The sequence below is a fragment of the Oreochromis aureus genome, linkage group 2 (genome assembly GCF_013358895.1).
Source record: "Oreochromis aureus strain Israel breed Guangdong linkage group 2, ZZ_aureus, whole genome shotgun sequence".
Lineage (NCBI taxonomy): Eukaryota > Metazoa > Chordata > Actinopteri > Cichliformes > Cichlidae > Oreochromis > Oreochromis aureus.
In genome coordinates, this window is record NC_052943.1 from 13,849,084 (window position 1) to 13,866,856 (window position 17,773).

Here is a 17,773-nt window from a genome sequence, read left to right on the forward strand (position 1 = left end):
CACTGCAATTACATCACTAGTATTTTCCTGTTTATACCATCCATCCACTCCTCGGTGGCTCCACCCAGCATCTCTCAATAACCTGGAAATAAAGCGACGCCTAGATAAATAAATAATAAAGAAAGAAAACTGCCGCTGCGGCTGTAAATACACAGGAATATATGTACCGGATCGCAGCAGACTGACAGATGTGATCAGCTTTATTAGGCGTTTGCTTGGCAGGACACTAGTGCTGTCCGACATGAACTGTCACCAGCATCATCTCGGATGCCCCAACTCGAGGGACCTGGATGTGAAAGCGGAGTAAAGGCCGTGTCTTGTGTTATTTAGACAGCCCTACGATAAGAAAGGGGGGGAATGGTTGCAGTAGCAGCAGCAGCAGCGGGGGAGAAGCTAGCTAACTCCATCAGCCGGCAATTTCACCCGCTATTTTACTACTTTAAGGACACTGTGGAAAAGATGAGCGGACACTGAGGCGCATTTTCGGCTGTCTACAGTTACGAATAATGGAACACAGGCGCCAAAAGGAGCGAGAAATGACGTTATTAGCCAGTTAGCTAACGTTAGCCCAGCTAGCTGCTAGTTAACGTTAACTACAACAAATTAGTGGGCTGAGTTAGCTAGGCTAACTCAGCCCACTAATTTCCATAGGCAGGTACAGTAGTCGTTTTGTTGCTGACTAACGCTAGCGACTTGTGTGCATTTAGTGAGTGGAAGGGTTTTTTCCTCCTTGGTGACACACCTCTTGTATTCAGAGTTTACAATTCCCTGCTGTAAACGAGGCTAGCTAGCTAAGCAGCGGTGCCGATCAGCGCAGCACCCGTCTGCTGTGGTGTTGCTGCAGAAGTCGTAGCTTTCCTGCTGATTAACTCTCAAACGGTCGTCAAACATGGCTCAAGAAGCGTTTCCTTTGCATTATCTGGTTTGGAACAATCAGTACCTGGAGCTGGATCGAGAGCTACAGAAGAAAGAGGTAAGACGGGTGTCTTTGATTTTGTTTTTTGGAGCTGGTGATAGATGATGGGGGTTTTTTGGCATGTCGAACTGCATTGCGCTCATGCTGCTGCTGCTTGTGTGTTTGGTTTTGCAGCAGGATCTGGAGCGCTTGGATCCGAGAGGGCGCACCCCGCTGGAGCTTGCTGTGTGTCTGGGCCACCTGGAGTCAACCCGGGTGCTGCTCAGGCACTCTGCAGACCCTACACATTGTAACGCACAGGGCTGGACCAGTGAGTGCTCTGCTGCTTCTCTGTTTCCTTCCCTCAGGCAACAGAGGGAAAGAGAAACATCCTCTGTAAATAAATGTATGTTTCAGTCTTGCAGGAGGCAGTGAGCACCGGGGACCCTGAGCTTGTACAGCTGGTGCTTCAGTACAGAGACTTCAAGCGTGCCACTGAGAGACTGGCGGGCATTCCCGAGCTGCTCAGCAAACTAAGACAGGTAGATCCATCTGGTTGCACAAAAGTAATCTCTTTGGTTTTACACCTGACCCATTGAACTGAGACAACCTTCATCAATTCCTCGATGCCTGGTTGAAGATTGATGGGGAAAAGTTTAAGTCTGATGTGTCAGTGTATGTTTTTAGCAGCTCTTGAGCTGTATTGAATCTGAAAGCACAAATGTAAGAAGACTTGAGAAGATTTAAGAGTGTCTTCTGTGTCTTCCAGGCACGGGACTTTTATGTGGAGATGAAGTGGGAGTTCACCAGTTGGGGTGAGTGTGGCTCATTAATGCATATCCACAGAGGTCAGTTTCAGCACCACAAGCAGCTGGACAGCTCCCACAACAGCAGCAAACAGATGTTGTTCAGCAGATTAAAATTAGAGTATCACTACCAACCAGATTATAGCATATATGATTCTCTCATTGATAGTTAATAAAGTCATACAGAAATTGTCAGCTGTATAGTCAACCAGTTTTTTATTCATTAGGTATTCAAATTGTTTCTAGTGCTACTTCACTGTAACTGCATCTCATCTTCTTCACCTTCCATCTCAGTGCCCTTGGTGTCAAAAGTGTGCCCCAGTGATGTCTATCGGGTGTGGAAGAGTGGCTCTTGCCTCCGTGTGGACACCACACTCCTGGGTTTCGAACACATGACTTGGCTGAAAGGACGACGTAGCTATATCTTCAAGGGTGGAGGTATGCGCTTTTTGCACCTGAGGCCACAATAGCATGCAAGCCTTTTAACTTAGAAGCTAACGTAGATTCTGAGCTGATGTAGGCCATCCTCGAAAGACTAAAAAGCAATTCTGTTCTTCTAGCTTTGTGATGGCTTTCATTCTGTCAGAATTATTGTCATTTTCCTCTTGCACCTGTATCTTAATTGAGTTTTGTATGCCCCCTGATTACTCAGCCTAGCTGTTTGTGCTATCTGTCCGTCTCTTCTCAGATGACGGGGCAGTGGTCATGGAGGTGGACCATGAGAAGCAGGTCGTGTACACAGAGCCGCTCGTGTTGTCCCCTCGTGATGCGCCTTCGCTCCTGGCAGCAATGCAGCCGTCTCAAGAGAACACAGCCCAGAGACTCACATCACCTATTGTCTCCACGCACCTCAACACTCGCAATATTGCATTTGAGCGGTAACATACTGTATACATAAACGCAGAATTCTTAAATTATTTCCACACATCTCATTCGTCATGTTTCTGTGCATAAACTCCGAGTGCATCCTCGCAGTTAATCATGCAGAAATATATATTATATTAGCACGATGAGCACTTAATTTGTCATTGTGTGTTTAGGAACAAGTCTGGAATCTGGGGCTGGCGTTCTGAGAAGAGCGAGGTCGTCAGTGGGTATGAAGCTAAAGTAAGTGCGAGTGAGCCCATTTAGTTTTAGATGTATTTAATTATTTATTTCAAACTGTGCTTTTGAATTTAGACAGACAGAGACTTGTACTCCTCACTGTACACCCCTGTTTTATGGTTATTAAAAATATAAAAAATATTTTTGTAAAAGCAAACAAAAATGCTCACGGGTGCTTTTCCTTTGTGCGTTGTTGTGTAAAGGTTTACAGCGCTACCAATGTGGAGCTGGTGACTCGTTCAAGGACAGAACATCTGTCAGACCAGGACAAGTCGAGAAGCAAAGGTAACAACGGATACACACAGATACACCTCATAACTGAGGTGTGTATCTTGGACAGATCATGGAGACTGAGAAATGTGACTTTGGATTTTTCACCAATTTATTGTATTGAAATGTTGATTGTATTAGAAAATTAGCTCTTCATGGATACTTTCCTTAAAGTGGACTTATTATGCTTTTACTTGTTTCTGGTCATATGTACACTGCTACAAGTGTGAATGTTCATGTTAAACGCGGTCAAGGTTTTAAATAATAAGTATGAGTAATCCCTCTGAGACTGAAAGCGAAGCATCTAACTGCTCAGAATGCTCCATGTCAGATAGATTATCAGTCTATAGGCACAGTAAAAGATAAATAAGGACTATTTTGAACTATGGATCTTGCACAGCTGCTCTAATAATGTGCTGGAATAAAAATACGGGCTGGAAATTTAAAGTCCACTTTAAACAGACCATACAGAGTAAATTTAATGGATTTTTGGAGCACTTTTATAGTGATCTCTTTTTATTCCTGTTCGTCTTCCTACTCAGGCTCAAAGACTCCTCTGCAGTCTTTCCTGGGGATTGCTGAACAGCACACAGCTCACAATGGGGTAAGTCTCCACAGCGCCCGTGCATTAACATCTACACACACACCACCTACACTGCTTTCAGCCTCCTTTAATGAACACTGTTACTTACTGCTCTCTTTCCATATTTCTCTTAGAGCAACGTGTCCCAGTGCGCCAGTCCTCACAACCCCACAGCCATCACAGCTGAGGAATACTTCAACCCGGAGTTCAACTTGAATGGCCGCGACATTGGACGTCCCATCGAGCTTACCAGCAAAGTCCAGAGGTAAGATACACAAAGCAAATCCATGCACAGATGTTCATCACCACCCTTATTTCTCTTTTTGTTGTGCTGCCCCCATTCTAGGTTTAAAGCAACGCTGTGGTTGAGCGAGACTCACCCTCTGTCCCTGGCCGAGCAAGTGACACCCATCATAGACCTCATGGCCATTTCGAACGCCCACTTTGCCAAGCTGCGTGACTTCATCACCCTCCGCCTACCACCAGGTTTCCCTGTCAAGATAGGTGAGTGTGCTTAGATATATGTTGTTAGTGGCACTATTTGAATGAGACTATTTTGCCAACTTGGCATCATCTCATGGTAGTTCTATTGCAATACCAAGAGCAAACACCTGTATAAATGAAAGAGGAGAGAGCAAAGACTTTAGTTTCTATGTTCACCAGGGTGTAAAAATCACATGTATCAAATCATCGGTCAAAACTGGTTAAATCCAAATGGCAGCTGTCTTGTTTAGGGTGTGCAACCCTAGCTTAAATGAAGTATATAATTAAATAATGAATATATTAAAGATCCCAGAAATGCAAGTCACCTCTGCGCCTCCAGTCACCTTTTGTGGGTTTTGAAGGATTTTTATTTATATGGTTTTTTTTTTAAGTCCTTGTTGGCCACCACATCTCATGTCTGACTGAACTCTCCGTCTGCCTTTCAGAGATTCCTCTGTTTCATGTGTTGAACGCCAGAGTGACGTTCAGCAACCTATGCGGCTGTGACGAGCCAGTCAGTTCTGTGACGGTTCACAAACCAGAGAGCCCCGGAGAAGCTGGTAACTACTGACCTAACATTTAGTGGTACCTGATACCTTTACGCGACTTTAAATTGACCTGTAATCATTATTATGTACCTTCTCATATCACAGGTCAGGCCACTCCTCCCTTCCACTGTGAGGTGGACCCCTCAGTGTTTGAGCCCCCTCCCGACTACACCACTCTCGGTCCGGGCCGCAGCGAGCCAATGAGGGACGAGGATGACAACCTGCTGCAGTTCGCCATTCAGCAGAGTCTGCTGGACGCCGGCACTGAGAGCGACCAGGTCAGAACAAATCCCCTTCTGGGTCACAGAGCCTTGTTCTTCTTTTCCTTTCAAGACTTTTCTGTTTTTTTAGTAATTTGTCCTTCTCGTGTGACATTTTTGAAAAACACCGGTCTTTGGTGATAATACTGTTACAGTGTTTTTATCATCTCAAATTCATTCCACTGTGAATCATTGAAAAGCTCAGCACAGCCTCTGTGTAGGTTGTCCTTAAATCTAAAGCCAAGTGTAACACTTGTGTCCGGTTTTCAGGTGACCATCTGGGAGGCCCTTACCAACAGCCGCCCAGTGCCGCAGTCTCCCCTGTACGAGGAAGACTCTCAGCTGGAGAGGTGAGCTTATCCTCAGGCTTTACCCATCTTCTTTTCTTGAGCTGGGCATGTCCTTAATAATTACTTGAAACATTCTGAGATGGGGCACAACACGCCTAAGGACTATTTCCAGCAGATTGTCGTGTTTGATAAAGAGGAGCATAAACCTGGCAGCTGAGTCACTCATCTATGCAACACGTGTTAATGACTGGTCCGTGGACTGTTGGCTGGACATTCTGACATGTTTTTGTTCTGCAAATGAAATGATGAGACTAAACGTCTGCTATCACAGTCAGTCTGTCTAAATCGTATGCAACACAGATCAGCGACCAGGCCCAGCTTTAGTTCACGGACACTTTCACACTGCTCACACTAGGTGAAGGTTTTACGCCTGAATGAAAGAGTCAGAAAACAGTCAGAGATATGAGGACATGCAGGTAGATATCCTCCATATGTTTTCTCTGGTATTAAACTTTAATACTTACACTTTAACCTCTGCAACCAAATTTAACAGGTTCTTCTTTCTTGCCAGTGCGCCGCCTCTTCACTATGGAAACAAATGGCACTGATCATATACTTTTCACTCACTTTTTGAAATGTCTGGTTAAAAGGTTTTGACCTTACATACTCTATTGTGGTTGTTACTGTAAAGAAAAATCAGGACGTTTTTAACTTATCTTCCTTGTTGTTATGCAGGGAAATCCCTGGCTTGTAAAGTAACTTAATTACACATTTCTAAATAGAGTTCAGTGATGAGCTTTTTCTTCCCACGTTCTCCTGAGAGCACCAGCTTAAATTTATCCTGTAATGAAGCACAGCTTGAAAAGTCTCCTGTTAAGAGACCCGTCGTTATTTAACGGTATCCTCATTTCTCTCCCGTCTCAGGGCGATCCAGGAGTCTCTGTCCATCTCACTGGCCAGCAGAGAGGGAGAGGAGATGGCCGACCCCAGCCAGCCCTCTTCTGTCTCTCCGTTGGACCCCACCGCCAACTCCCCCCTCTCCTACAGCACAGTGACCGATCCGCGCTTATCCGCACACTACGGCGTGGCGACCAGCTTCGACGAGCAGCTGCGGATTGCCATGGAGCTGTCGTGCAGGGAGCAGGAGGAGATGGACAGGTGGGAGTGGAGACGAGATGGATGAGGAAATGAGTCATTTCTGAAATTGTGGGTTTATACGACCTATAATTGTTAGACAGAAGGAAGAAACCACAACAAACAAAAAAAACCCTGTCACACCTGCTAGAATTTGTAGAGCATACAAAGCATTAGTCATCTTTTTTATTTTTGTTTTAATTTAATGGAGTGTGCACGCAGAGAGTGCCGCCCTCTGCTCTTTCATCTCAAACTCATATTTTGGCAGCATGGTGTGACAAACAACAACTGCGACACTTTGGGGTGTCAAAAATCTCCCAAAAAACAAATGATGCTGACAAATTATTCCCTGCTTAGGGAAGCAATTGGATTCAGATGGATTCATCCATTCATCTAATCACTCTTTTTCATTACCACGTATCTAATTCAGGGTTACCCATCTGTCACTGGGCTAGAGGCGGGGGACACCGCGGACAAGTTTCCTTGCTCTCACGTGGCTGGAAACATTAAAAATGTTTTAAGCTTGAAAAATAAACTATGAAAAAAAGGAGAGGAAGATAATGAGGGATAAAATACTGCTTGTCAACAGCCCATTAATGCTACCCAGCACTATCATAGCCAAATAGCAAAGTAGTTTATCTGATGTGTATTATAACTATATCAGCCTTCAGCTTGTAGCGGTCTAATTATTTCTGGTGTTAATGGCAGCTCATAGTTCAGCTGCTGTTAAAGAGGCTCGATTGAACCTGCAAACTATTAGCTGTACAGGCAGTTTAAAAGTGTCTTTATGAAGCACGAGGGCTTTCATCAGATGTTAAATGCCCAAAGTGAAAGGTTCAGTCCACTGAACGAGCAAAACAGTGGAGGGCTGTGGGGGGTCACTTCTCATTCTGCAGTCTTGTGAACTTCTACGGACACAATTTTATAAAATAAAGGTGAAAATTAAAATATTCTGACCCAAATTAGGACTCACGACGACTCAGACTCGTGTATTGTTTTCAGACGGTCATCCTCAGTCATCTCTGCCAGGTTAATGCACATTTAGCAGTGAGTTACTCTTCCATCCTCCTTTGTGTCAGATGGTAATGAGCTGTAAATTCAGTGTGATGTCATGCTGCTTTTGGTCCCTTTTGTTTGGGAGGTAACCTGATTAAATATGCACGTGTCACCTGTTCAACGAAAAATTCATTTTCTTTAGTCAATTTCTTGATTTTCATAATTCATGTGCACTTCAGCAAGAACTGTGCAGTTTTCTTAGATTGAAAACGTTTTTTTTCAGCTATAGTCCCCGTGATTCAGAAGCTTGGAGAAACATCTTTTAGTAGCAGTAACTTGCACTAATTGTTTTCTTCATCAGTCTCTCACATCACGCTTCTTTACAACATTGCTTCAGTTTATCGAGGTTCACAGGGTTTCTCTTAATGTCCCATCACAGCATTTCAATCAGGTTGAGTCAGCCATTCTGTTGTAGATTTTCTGTCCTGGTACGTGACCCACTTCTGGCCAAGCTTTAGCTGTCGGACAGATGGCCTCACATTTGACTCTAGAATAGAGTCAAATGTGATACAGAGGAGTTCACAGTCCACTCAATGACTATAAGGTGCCCAGTCCCCGTGACTGCAAAACAAGCCCAAATCATCACCCCTCGTCTGTCCAAAGGACATTGTTCCAAAGGTCTTGTGCTTTGTTCAAATGCAGCTTTGCAAACCCAAGCTGTACTGCCATGTGCTTTTTAGAGAGAGGAGGCTTTCTTCTGTCAGTCCTTCCAAACAAGCCACATTTGTTCCATCTTTTGGTGTGTTGGTGTTGTTCCTGCATCATCAATACTAATGTTGCTCCAGGATCAGCATCTCAACTGGCCAGGGAGCATTCAGTTAGCATTAGCCAAGAAGTTAATGCTTTTAAAACATGAGTAACCTAAATTTGGCCAATGGCAAACCTAAGTTGATAATATGTTCTTGTGTACAAACTGATTAAAGAAAAGAGTTAAAATGTTTGCCGTTTGTTCAAGAAGAAAATTTAATATAAACAAACCCCCCACTCCCACATTGCAAGGCTATGACATCACAACAATGTGCTTGATCGCTTTAAAGCCAAATCATATTTGTTAAGTGAGTTTTTGAGATTACATCACAAGTGTGATCTCCCTCCCCTAACTCCACCCCCTGAAAAAAAAGGTAAGTTGCAGGAGACATTTTTACGGAATAAATTGCAAAAAATAATATAAAATATGATGCTCATATATGCAAATTAATATTTCATTTTTAAAAATTTCATCAGAAGATTCACCAAATACTCAATTGTTAAAAAATTGGAATTTTCTGAAAATTATTTTGTGATTAAGATGATGCAGGAACACCAACACGGGGATATCAAATACACCACTTTAGATTTAACACTACTTTAACACACTATCTAATTACACTGATAACACGATCCGAACAGCCTTTCAGACGCCTTAAATCTGAGAACAAAGTCATCTTAAAGTGATGATACTGTCATTGTTCTGACAGATAAACTTCTTATTTTGCTACAGGAAGCGTAAAGAGGAGGAGGAGGAGCTCGAGAGGATCCTGCAGCTGTCACTCACCGAAAAGTAATGTAACACCGACAAGGGCAGGCGGAGGCAGGTCTACATTAGGGAACAATCATCTTATTTATTCTGTTTTATTTTTTAAATCCTGAGATGTTAACTTATTACAGATATTTTATTTGTCTTTCTCACACGAAGGCTGCTACAACAGAGTGTAAAGGACCTGAATATAAGAAATGTGAAACAGGAAGAGACCGTTACTCTTAAAAAACAACAAAAAATAAACACTATAGTCAAGGAGGAGACGAAAAGGGAGAGAGTGTTTGGTTTTCTTTTTTATTGAATATTTTTCACAGTCTTGCTGTCTTTACTGAGTAATGAATGATCCTTAAACTTTAAACCTATAACATGATCCACAATAAAGATACAAAATAAAATAAAAAAAGTGCAATCTCAATGGAATAACTTATAAAACTATAACATTTCAAAAGTTTATGTTGGCTTACTCCTGTGTGTGAAAAATAAAAAAATAACAATGATCCTGAATTGTGTCTGTGTTGTTGCTTTTTTTATTTATTAATAAAGAATAAGAAGAAACATCGGCTTTCTATATTTACAATTTAATTATAAATCGATCTGAAATAAACAACAGTGCTTTAAGCTTTTATGTTGCTATTTTTTTTTTTTTTACACATTTAAACATGAATAACAAGCAGAAGCTGAGACAAAAACAAAAGTTAATCCGCAAAACCTATTCATGTTACTTTGGCAGTTGATTGTTTTCACCTACGTGAGATTTTTGGCATCAAAGTCATCACTTTTGTATCGTGAAAATAGTCATCAATCGATCAGTAAATCAAGAAAACACTCAGCAGAGTTGGAATCATATTCAACCCCAGTGACAGCGTTTGAGCTCACTCTTACAAAACTATTAAAAAAATACAAAAATGGAGTACAGTGACGCATTGTTGGACATGTAAACAATCTTTCATTGAGAACATATTAAAGATTTTCACTGATAATCTTACCACATTGCAATGTGTAAATCTTATCTGCAAATTGTCCAAGCTTTTTAGAAATATTCTCGGGCTCTCAAACATGTTTCATCCTCATGTTCAGACCCTCCTGCTTCTGGTATTATTATTTTAGCTGTGGCAGTGTCACTGATGGCTGCCCTCAGCCCAGTCTAAACATCCTCAAACATCCAGGGCATGACTTTTCATTCGTTAACATTCAAGTTCCCGAAGGGGTTGATTACTTTGGTGAACCCTCAATGTAAAAGTTTCAATGTGGTTCCATCCACAGGTACAAAGATTTGAACAAAGATTTAATCCTTTACAAAGTTTCTGGGACTGACTACAGGATGAAATGTACTGCTTTCTTATTGACACACCTCAGCTGGATTGCAACGACGGGTGCAGACATTTGTGGTCAATGAAATAAACACAGAAATCCTTCTGATCATCTAGCACCGCCCGCTCATTTGGTCGCAATATTTAAGCAACGGTCCAAACTCTCCCATCTTGGAGAAAAATTATTACATTTCGTTTCAATACAGCAGAATTTAGCCATTTTCACCATGAACATTGTGATCTCTGAGCTGTAGGTAAAAGTTTAACGTTATACTTGTCAGGTTACACCAGTCCCTGCTTCACGCTGTCGGTTTCTCGGTCGTCCACCGTGCCGTGTTACATTGTTGTTTTTCCATTCAGTTTTGTTTCATAAGGGGAGACTTTCTCATCAGTCGAAACGTAGATGTTTTCTCTCCGTTGTTTTAGGGCTCTCCTGAGCTCATCATCCAACTGAGCTGGTTTAGACAAAAGCATTCAAGTAATTTAGACTTGCTCTCACATGAGCCTTGATTTAACCTTCTGCCCGTTCACTTGTTTGTTTTGTTTTTAAATCAACATTCACTCTGCTCACCTAGATTCAGGCTGGAGTCACTGGGATCATCAGGAATGACATATTCTCCCTCATCAGGCTTGTTTGGCAGAATCTTCTCTTTGGTCTGTGACCGCAGCATAGGGGACACTTGTGCCTTTGGTAGTGGTTTAGGCGCACGTGGGGTTGTGTTGAGGCACTTGGGAGCTGGTGACGCCTCTATTGAACACAATCTGTGGTTAGGAGTTGCCCACTTCACTGTCACCATTTTTTAACCATTTTTAAAAGCAGTGCTCTCACCGATCAAAGTGTCGTAGGGCTGAGATGGAATGAAAGGACAAAGCCGGTACTCTGTTTTTTCAATGAAGTATTTTAGAACATCCTTCAGGGAGCTGACGGTCACCTACAGAGGACGTGTGAAAAAAAAAGCAAAAGACTCGGTTAATGATGCTCATATGGATTTATCAGAAGTATCTGTCATTCCCCTATTACACACAGCAGATTTTATGACACCTTTACAGCTAATAAAATAATAATAAAACAATAATAATTACAGGCGGCCTGTTTAACATTGTAAAGCTTCACTGTTCTGCTGAGGCTTGCAAACTGGCAATGATCTGAACTTTGTGCTCCACAGAAACGTACTACAATGCCAAAACCTGGACTTGAACCTCGGATCCTCAGATCTTCAGTCTGCAGTTTTATTCCTCTGTGCGATAAATCACATAATGATTTGCTGCAGCATTTATTAATCCCGTGTCCTTTTGGTAAGCGCATTTTGCTTTTATATAGAAGTTTTTGATCATCATTTGATCAACATTCGATAATGTCTCTGATTGGACCAGGTGGCACTATTTGAAAATAGGCTGTTTTGGGCAGGTGACGGGTCACACTGCTCTCTCTCATTCTCACTGTCACATATACGGCCGAAATAGCTCAGTTGGGAGAGCGTCAGACTGAAGATCTGAAGGTCCCTGGTTCAATCCCGGGTTTCGGCATTATTGTACATTTAATCAGAGACAGGAGACAGGATGGTAACTGCAAAGGCTTAATAACACTATAATACTGAACCACACCTGTGCATTTTAAATGTGACCTGTATCCAAATAGGTTAAATGTTAAAAGAAAAGCCTAACAGGACATACTACCCTCTTAGCAGATGCTCAGTCTGATGCTCTCCCACATGACTTCAACCAAATTCAAGCCAGTGACTGAGTTAAAATTACTTGGCACAGAAAGTAAGGAAATTCGTGTTTGATCAATAATTTCTTTATTGGAACAATAGTTCTTGGCAATAAATCTTATACTGTTGAAAAGTCTGCTTATTTAACCAGTAAATGGTTTTGTAAGAGAAATGCATTTGTACATATGTACACTCCTTTTTGGTGCAAATCATGGATGCTTGGTGCTATTCCAGTGCCGAAATAGCTCAGCTGGGAGAGCGTCAGACTGAAGATCTGAAGGTCCCTGGTTCAATCCCGGGTTTCGGCAACGTGATGCATTTATTTGGAGTCCTAATTGAAGTCAGATGACTCTCTTTATTTACACTCAGTCAAAACACCAACAGCACAGGTATGGCAGAGCAGTTTACTGACATCAACCGTCTTCTTGTTCCTCAAACAGGGAAACAAACCATCTCTTAGCTGTTGGAAAGGGAGGGCACTGCAAAGTGTTTGGTCATTTTAAGCGACTGAAGTAGGCTTTTTAGGGGACATACTGCCAGTTCACTACTGAAATAGCTCAGCTGGGAGAGCGTCAGACTGAAGATCTGAAGGTCCCTGGTTCAATCCTGGGTTTTGGCATTATGGTTTGATTAATCAATCTTTATAAAGGTGAACTGCAGTATATTTCTTTGGAACCAACACCAACCCTCTGCATGTCCTCATTCTCTACATCCATGAATCTGAACAGAGTTGTGTATGTGGGTTGCCCCAGTAAAAAATCTGGTTTCATCTGAAGTTAATCGCATTTTAATTGTTTTTCCTGTGAGTGGATGTGGATCATGATTTAAAACTAGCCTGAGGTTTGTTCAAGTGAGGCGAACACACAACTCCTTCTGCTGAACATGTTCGTTGCCGAAATAGCTCAGCTGGGAGAGCGTCAGACTGAAGATCTGGAGATCCCCGGTTCAATCCCGGGTTTCGGCATTGTGGTTTGATCATGTGAAGCTCCAAATTGTTATTACTATCAGGTAAATGTCTCCAAATAATTTACTGAACTAATCAAACGAAAGTATTAATCCGATGCTAGTATTGTTAACGACACGATCAATATTTGGATCGATCTGCCCACCTCTAATTTCACACATTACACACTCATGAACTTTCTTTGAATCAGTTGTGCTCCTATGGCTTTGAAGGAAGTTTATGTGTAAATGTGTCCTATCTGAAATATATTCTGATCGGTGAGAAGCTGTGAGAGCTGTAAGGACTTACTGGCGTCTCCAGTTCAATGACAAATCCGGCGTTTATTTGGGTCACTCTGTAATTCTTCATTACAGGCCCGCTGAAACAGAAGAAACGTTGTGATGATTATATTACAGTTAAATTCTTCACAGTGTTTTTTTGCTCAATGGGTTTTCACTGAGCAAAGTTCATATTACGTTCCACTTTCAGTCTGTTCCTGGTTAATGCTGTTTTTATTGTCGGTTATTTTCTGGTGAACACTTCTTTTCCTGTGTCCATGTGTCAGACTTACCAGTAATAATAATAATACGCTGAATAAATTGTTTGTTGGCACCTTTCAAAGCACTCGAGGTCACGCTACATTACAAAATTAGCAGGAGCAATATTAAAATAGTTCTAAAACTTAGTAATATATATTATTGTAAAAGATATAAAACAAGACATTTATAGCTGATGTGCTGATGAAATCAGTCAGTACAGGAGAAAAATTATAATACAAGAAAATTAATGGTTAAAATTCAATAGTTATTTATAAGCAGGTATTCTGCATTGACTGGTGTATATCAGTATTTTGGATGGATTTGCAGACCTGGATGACACTTGTCTGAGGGTCAAGGCGTAGTTGTTGGGCATGGTGGACGGGCGAAGGATGATGCTTCCACACTCTGGGTTTTCCTCTAGCATTTTCTCAGCCTCCTTTCGAGTCACATCAAAGAAACACCTACAGGATTCAAAGGAAAAAAAAGGAGACACACTTTTATTTATTGTATTTTAACTGTTTTGAAGCACTTTTTAAAGTCTATCTGAGAAGTTTCTGAACCTACAAATGATCAGTGTTTACACAAACAGCAGATAGTGCTTCAGTTTAACTTACTCAGCAATCTCAGAGCTCAATTTGTCTTTGGATGGCGGGCCTGAGAGGAAGCCTGGTCGAGGTGGGAGCGGTGGACGTGATGATGGGGATTTTCTTTTTATTTCCTGAGCGAGAACCTCCTTCAGCTGTAACACCTGGCCAGGCATCAGCTGCAGCTTACTGGGAAGCTCCTTCTGCAAGGAAACATGAGCTCGACCTCAGTACCATTCAGATCATCTGGAACATGTTCAAAAATATATCCTGATATATTTAAAAAATATATAAACATTTATTCACTGGCCACTTTATCTGGCACCTTGCTCATTTACACCAATATCTAATCAGCCAATCACATGGCAGCAACTCAGCACATTTTATGCATGTGGACACAGTCAAGATAACCTGCTGAAATTCAAACTGAGAAGGAGAAAAGGTGATTTAAGTGACTTGGACTTGGCTGTTGGTGCTGAACGGGCAGGTCTGAGTATTTCAGAAACTGCTGATCTTTTGGGATTTTCCCACATAGCTGACGGCTCATTACAACTAAGGCAGAAGAGCATCTTTGAATGCACAACACATCCAATCACAAAAGACAACACCAGGCGTTCAGCTACAAACTAGAAACTGAGGGTCATCATCACTGAACAGAAAAATGTTGCCTGGGTCTCGATTTCTGCTGTGCGGTAATGATGCGAAGGACGTCAGACTTTATTTATACCAAGTGAACATTATTTAAATACCACTGTCTACATCACTGTGTGTGTGTAATATCCTGTATAAATGGAAATAATTGTGCTGAATCGATTAGATCGGTGTGTGTTTGCTCACCTTGACCACAGTCAGGATGAAACCCCTCCACACCTCTCCCGTGTCTGCACTGTCCATCTACACACACACACACACACACACACACACACACACACACACACACACACACACACACACACACACACACACACACACAGTTGATAAAAAGATGAAAACTGTGTCAGGTCAGTCAGTTTAATTTCACTTTGGCTAGAGTGATGTATAGTATTGATCCATCCAGTGATTAATTATAAGATAAGATGTAATTGGATCATTTGAAGTGAGTTTTATCACAACAGACCTTAAGTTGCACCTTCTCTGTGCTGAGGCTGAGGGTGAACACAGTGGGTTCCTTCTTCTGATATGGAGAGTCTGACTCCATCGACTTCAGCTGGTCCAGGTCCAACTTCTCTGTATACTGAGAAAAAAATCAGGTCAGTGCTCGCAGCACTTCCTTATTGCCCCTCAAAGCTACTTCCTAATTCTTGGAATTAAACACTCCACATATTTTCAAAAGATAATTCAGGTAATTAGTCAAGTGCACAATGTGAATAAACATAGGTGTTTGCTTACTGTATCCTGTGTGTCATCTTTGTACAGAAACAGCGAACACCCACGGAGCTCTCCATAGTATTTCTTGAAATCCTGAAAGTCATTTGATGAACATGTCAGGCATTTAGATGCACACTTAAACTACTTACACTTGACCTGTTTCAGTTTTTCAGCTACGCAGTCATGTGGAAAACTATGCACACTTCGTGATTCGGTATCTAGTTGCTATCTGGACTTTGACTGAGCTACTGCAGCACCTTGATTCTTTTCTTTTTTCAGCCATTCTTTAGTAGATTTGGTGCTCTCCATTGTATAGTTGCATGACCCACTTTTGCCACGTTTTAGCTGTCAGACAGATGGCCTCACATTTGTCTCTTTTAATATTTAGTATACAGAGAGATTCATAGTCAACTCAGTATCTGCAAAGTTCACAGGTCCTGTGAACTTTGCATCTACCTGCACCACCGTGTTTGCAGTCTGTATGAGGTGTTTGTGCTGATATGTTGTGTTTGTTTTTTCCAAACGTGTTGCTGTACATTATCTCCAAACATTTCTACTTTGGTCTCATCTGTCCAAAGGACGATGTTTCGGAAGTCTCATGGTTTGTTCAGATGCAACCTTGCAGATCAAAGCTGTGCTGCCATGTTTGCTTTAGTGAGAACAGAGGCTTTCTGCTGGCAACCCTTCCAAAAATGCCCTACTTGTTCAGTCTTTTTCTAACTGCTCTGGTGTAAACTTTAACATTTAACACGTTAACTGAGGCCTGTAGAGTCTGAAATGTAGCTCTTGGTTGTTGTTGAAATTTTTCTGATCTCGATGAGACGTCGACTCCCGGGTAGATTGTCTTAAAACACACCAGAATGGTCCAGACTAGCAAATTGCTAAAACTCTTGCTGATGATCAGTTCATCAAGTACATTTGATTAACAGCCCATGGCTGCCTCTTACCCTCTTAACTCCTGTGGAAACATTAAGGATGTAGCTTTTCGAGAAATGCTCTTTGTCACATGATTGTATTTACACTTATCTAAAGGCTGTAAGATAATTTACAGATGAGGTATTTACAAACAAACCTCTATGTCTTGTATATTTATTGTTGGATTACCATTATAAAATATGATGCACCGTCAGAGCCGAGCTACCCACCCACTGGTGATAAAAGGTGGTTACATTTAGTCCCCTCTCCACAATAAGGCAGTAACAGTTTACGTCAGATTGAAACAACTACAGTCAGCCCAGATTACATTTGAATAATAATATCAAAAGTTGCTTCTCTACATTTTTCATGCCATTAAAATATTTTAAAGTTATAAAACCTTTTCGATAACCAATAAAACAAACTCATAAAAACGTGTCTTACATAATTCATGTGTACCACAGCACTGTGTGTTTGCTGAAAGTCCCGACTGCATGAAGAATACAGACATAAAAGATTTTTATGTTTTTTGACGTAGTGTAACACAAAATTTGCTCTGTCTCCACTTTTTAAAGTAGTCCAAGAATAAGTATGCTACACAAATTTATGTAATCTAGCAGATTAATGATCAAATATGTAGCTTGTACTCAGTAACCAACATTACAGTGCAGTAAGACCCAACTCTCTGAACTACAGCATTAAAATAATGTCAGTCAGTATAAGTGATTTAGTAACATCCGGACACTGCTAATTCTCCATTATGAGGCCTTACTTTTGATAGACTTTTGCAGCTTTTGTTTGGTTTTACTCTTAATTATTTACATTTCTTCGTGTTTATTCCCCACATTCGTTCTTACCGTGTCTTTGCTGTGTTTCTTCAGCAGGTGTCCAGAGTAGTAGAGAGGCAAGGCTGTGATCGTCTCCCTCCTCTTGTGGACAACTCTGGGGGGCCTTGACATTGTCCAGTAGTCTCTCAAGTCAACGTCTTCTTCTGCCCTGGTTTGGCTCAGCTTTGGCTCAGCCTATGTCTTGCGGTGCAGTCACTAGTCAAGGGCGAACTGCTGAGTCCTGGAAAAGCTTTGTTCTGATTTTGTTTCCTTATGAGGCTCTGAAAGCAGGTATGAATTAAGACTATGCGTCCAGAATATGAGAGCTTTGATCACGAGGTCATAAATGTACAAAGATAAGCCTTTCTTTCCCCCACCTTCAGCCTCAGCACTGTCCTCTCCCTCAGAATGAGGAAACATTGGTAAATATATAAAGAAGGAAGTAGCTGGTGTTATAAGAATTCTCATACTAACTTGTGCTTTTGTACTTTGGACCTGAGCATATCCCTTAAAAGCTTTACACCACAATAAATTATGCACGCACAGACACACACACACACACACACACACACACACACACACACACACACACACACACACACACACACACACACACACACACACACA

At 41.5% G+C, this 17,773-nt stretch overlaps 2 protein-coding genes and 4 non-coding genes across 6 annotated transcripts; 5 read left to right on the plus strand and 1 right to left on the minus strand.

Annotated features, from left to right (window-relative positions):
* Positions 1-113: 113 nt before the first annotated feature.
* ankrd13d (ankyrin repeat domain 13 family, member D) lies at positions 114-9,452 on the plus strand. The gene is made up of 16 exons (XM_031754264.2): positions 114-973; positions 1,091-1,226; positions 1,313-1,437; positions 1,665-1,710; positions 1,996-2,139; positions 2,390-2,579; positions 2,742-2,808; positions 3,009-3,090; positions 3,618-3,679; positions 3,793-3,923; positions 4,005-4,162; positions 4,588-4,701; positions 4,795-4,967; positions 5,220-5,299; positions 6,164-6,397; positions 8,910-9,452. The coding sequence occupies exons 1-16, from the start codon at positions 890-892 to the stop codon at positions 8,971-8,973; spliced, it is 1,890 nt and encodes a 629-aa protein (XP_031610124.1). The 5' UTR covers positions 114-889; the 3' UTR covers positions 8,974-9,452.
* LOC116321113 (signal-transducing adaptor protein 1-like) lies at positions 9,424-17,561 on the minus strand. Its single transcript, XM_039618790.1, has 10 exons — positions 17,177-17,561; positions 15,426-15,497; positions 15,154-15,270; positions 14,874-14,930; positions 14,067-14,239; positions 13,782-13,913; positions 13,223-13,292; positions 11,088-11,190; positions 10,830-11,006; positions 9,424-10,713 (listed from the first exon to the last, which is right to left on the minus strand). Exons 1-10 carry the CDS (start codon positions 17,276-17,278, stop codon positions 10,595-10,597), a joined length of 1,122 nt encoding a protein of 373 aa, XP_039474724.1. The 5' UTR covers positions 17,279-17,561; the 3' UTR covers positions 9,424-10,594.
* On the plus strand, positions 11,713-11,785 carry trnaf-gaa. The gene has a single exon. It is a non-coding gene; the product is annotated as a tRNA-Phe (tRNA).
* Positions 12,206-12,278, plus strand: trnaf-gaa. Its single transcript has one exon. It is a non-coding gene; the product is annotated as a tRNA-Phe (tRNA).
* Positions 12,517-12,589, plus strand: trnaf-gaa. Its single transcript has one exon. It is a non-coding gene; the product is annotated as a tRNA-Phe (tRNA).
* On the plus strand, positions 12,862-12,934 carry trnaf-gaa. Its single transcript has one exon. It is a non-coding gene; the product is annotated as a tRNA-Phe (tRNA).
* Positions 17,562-17,773: the final 212 nt, after the last annotated feature.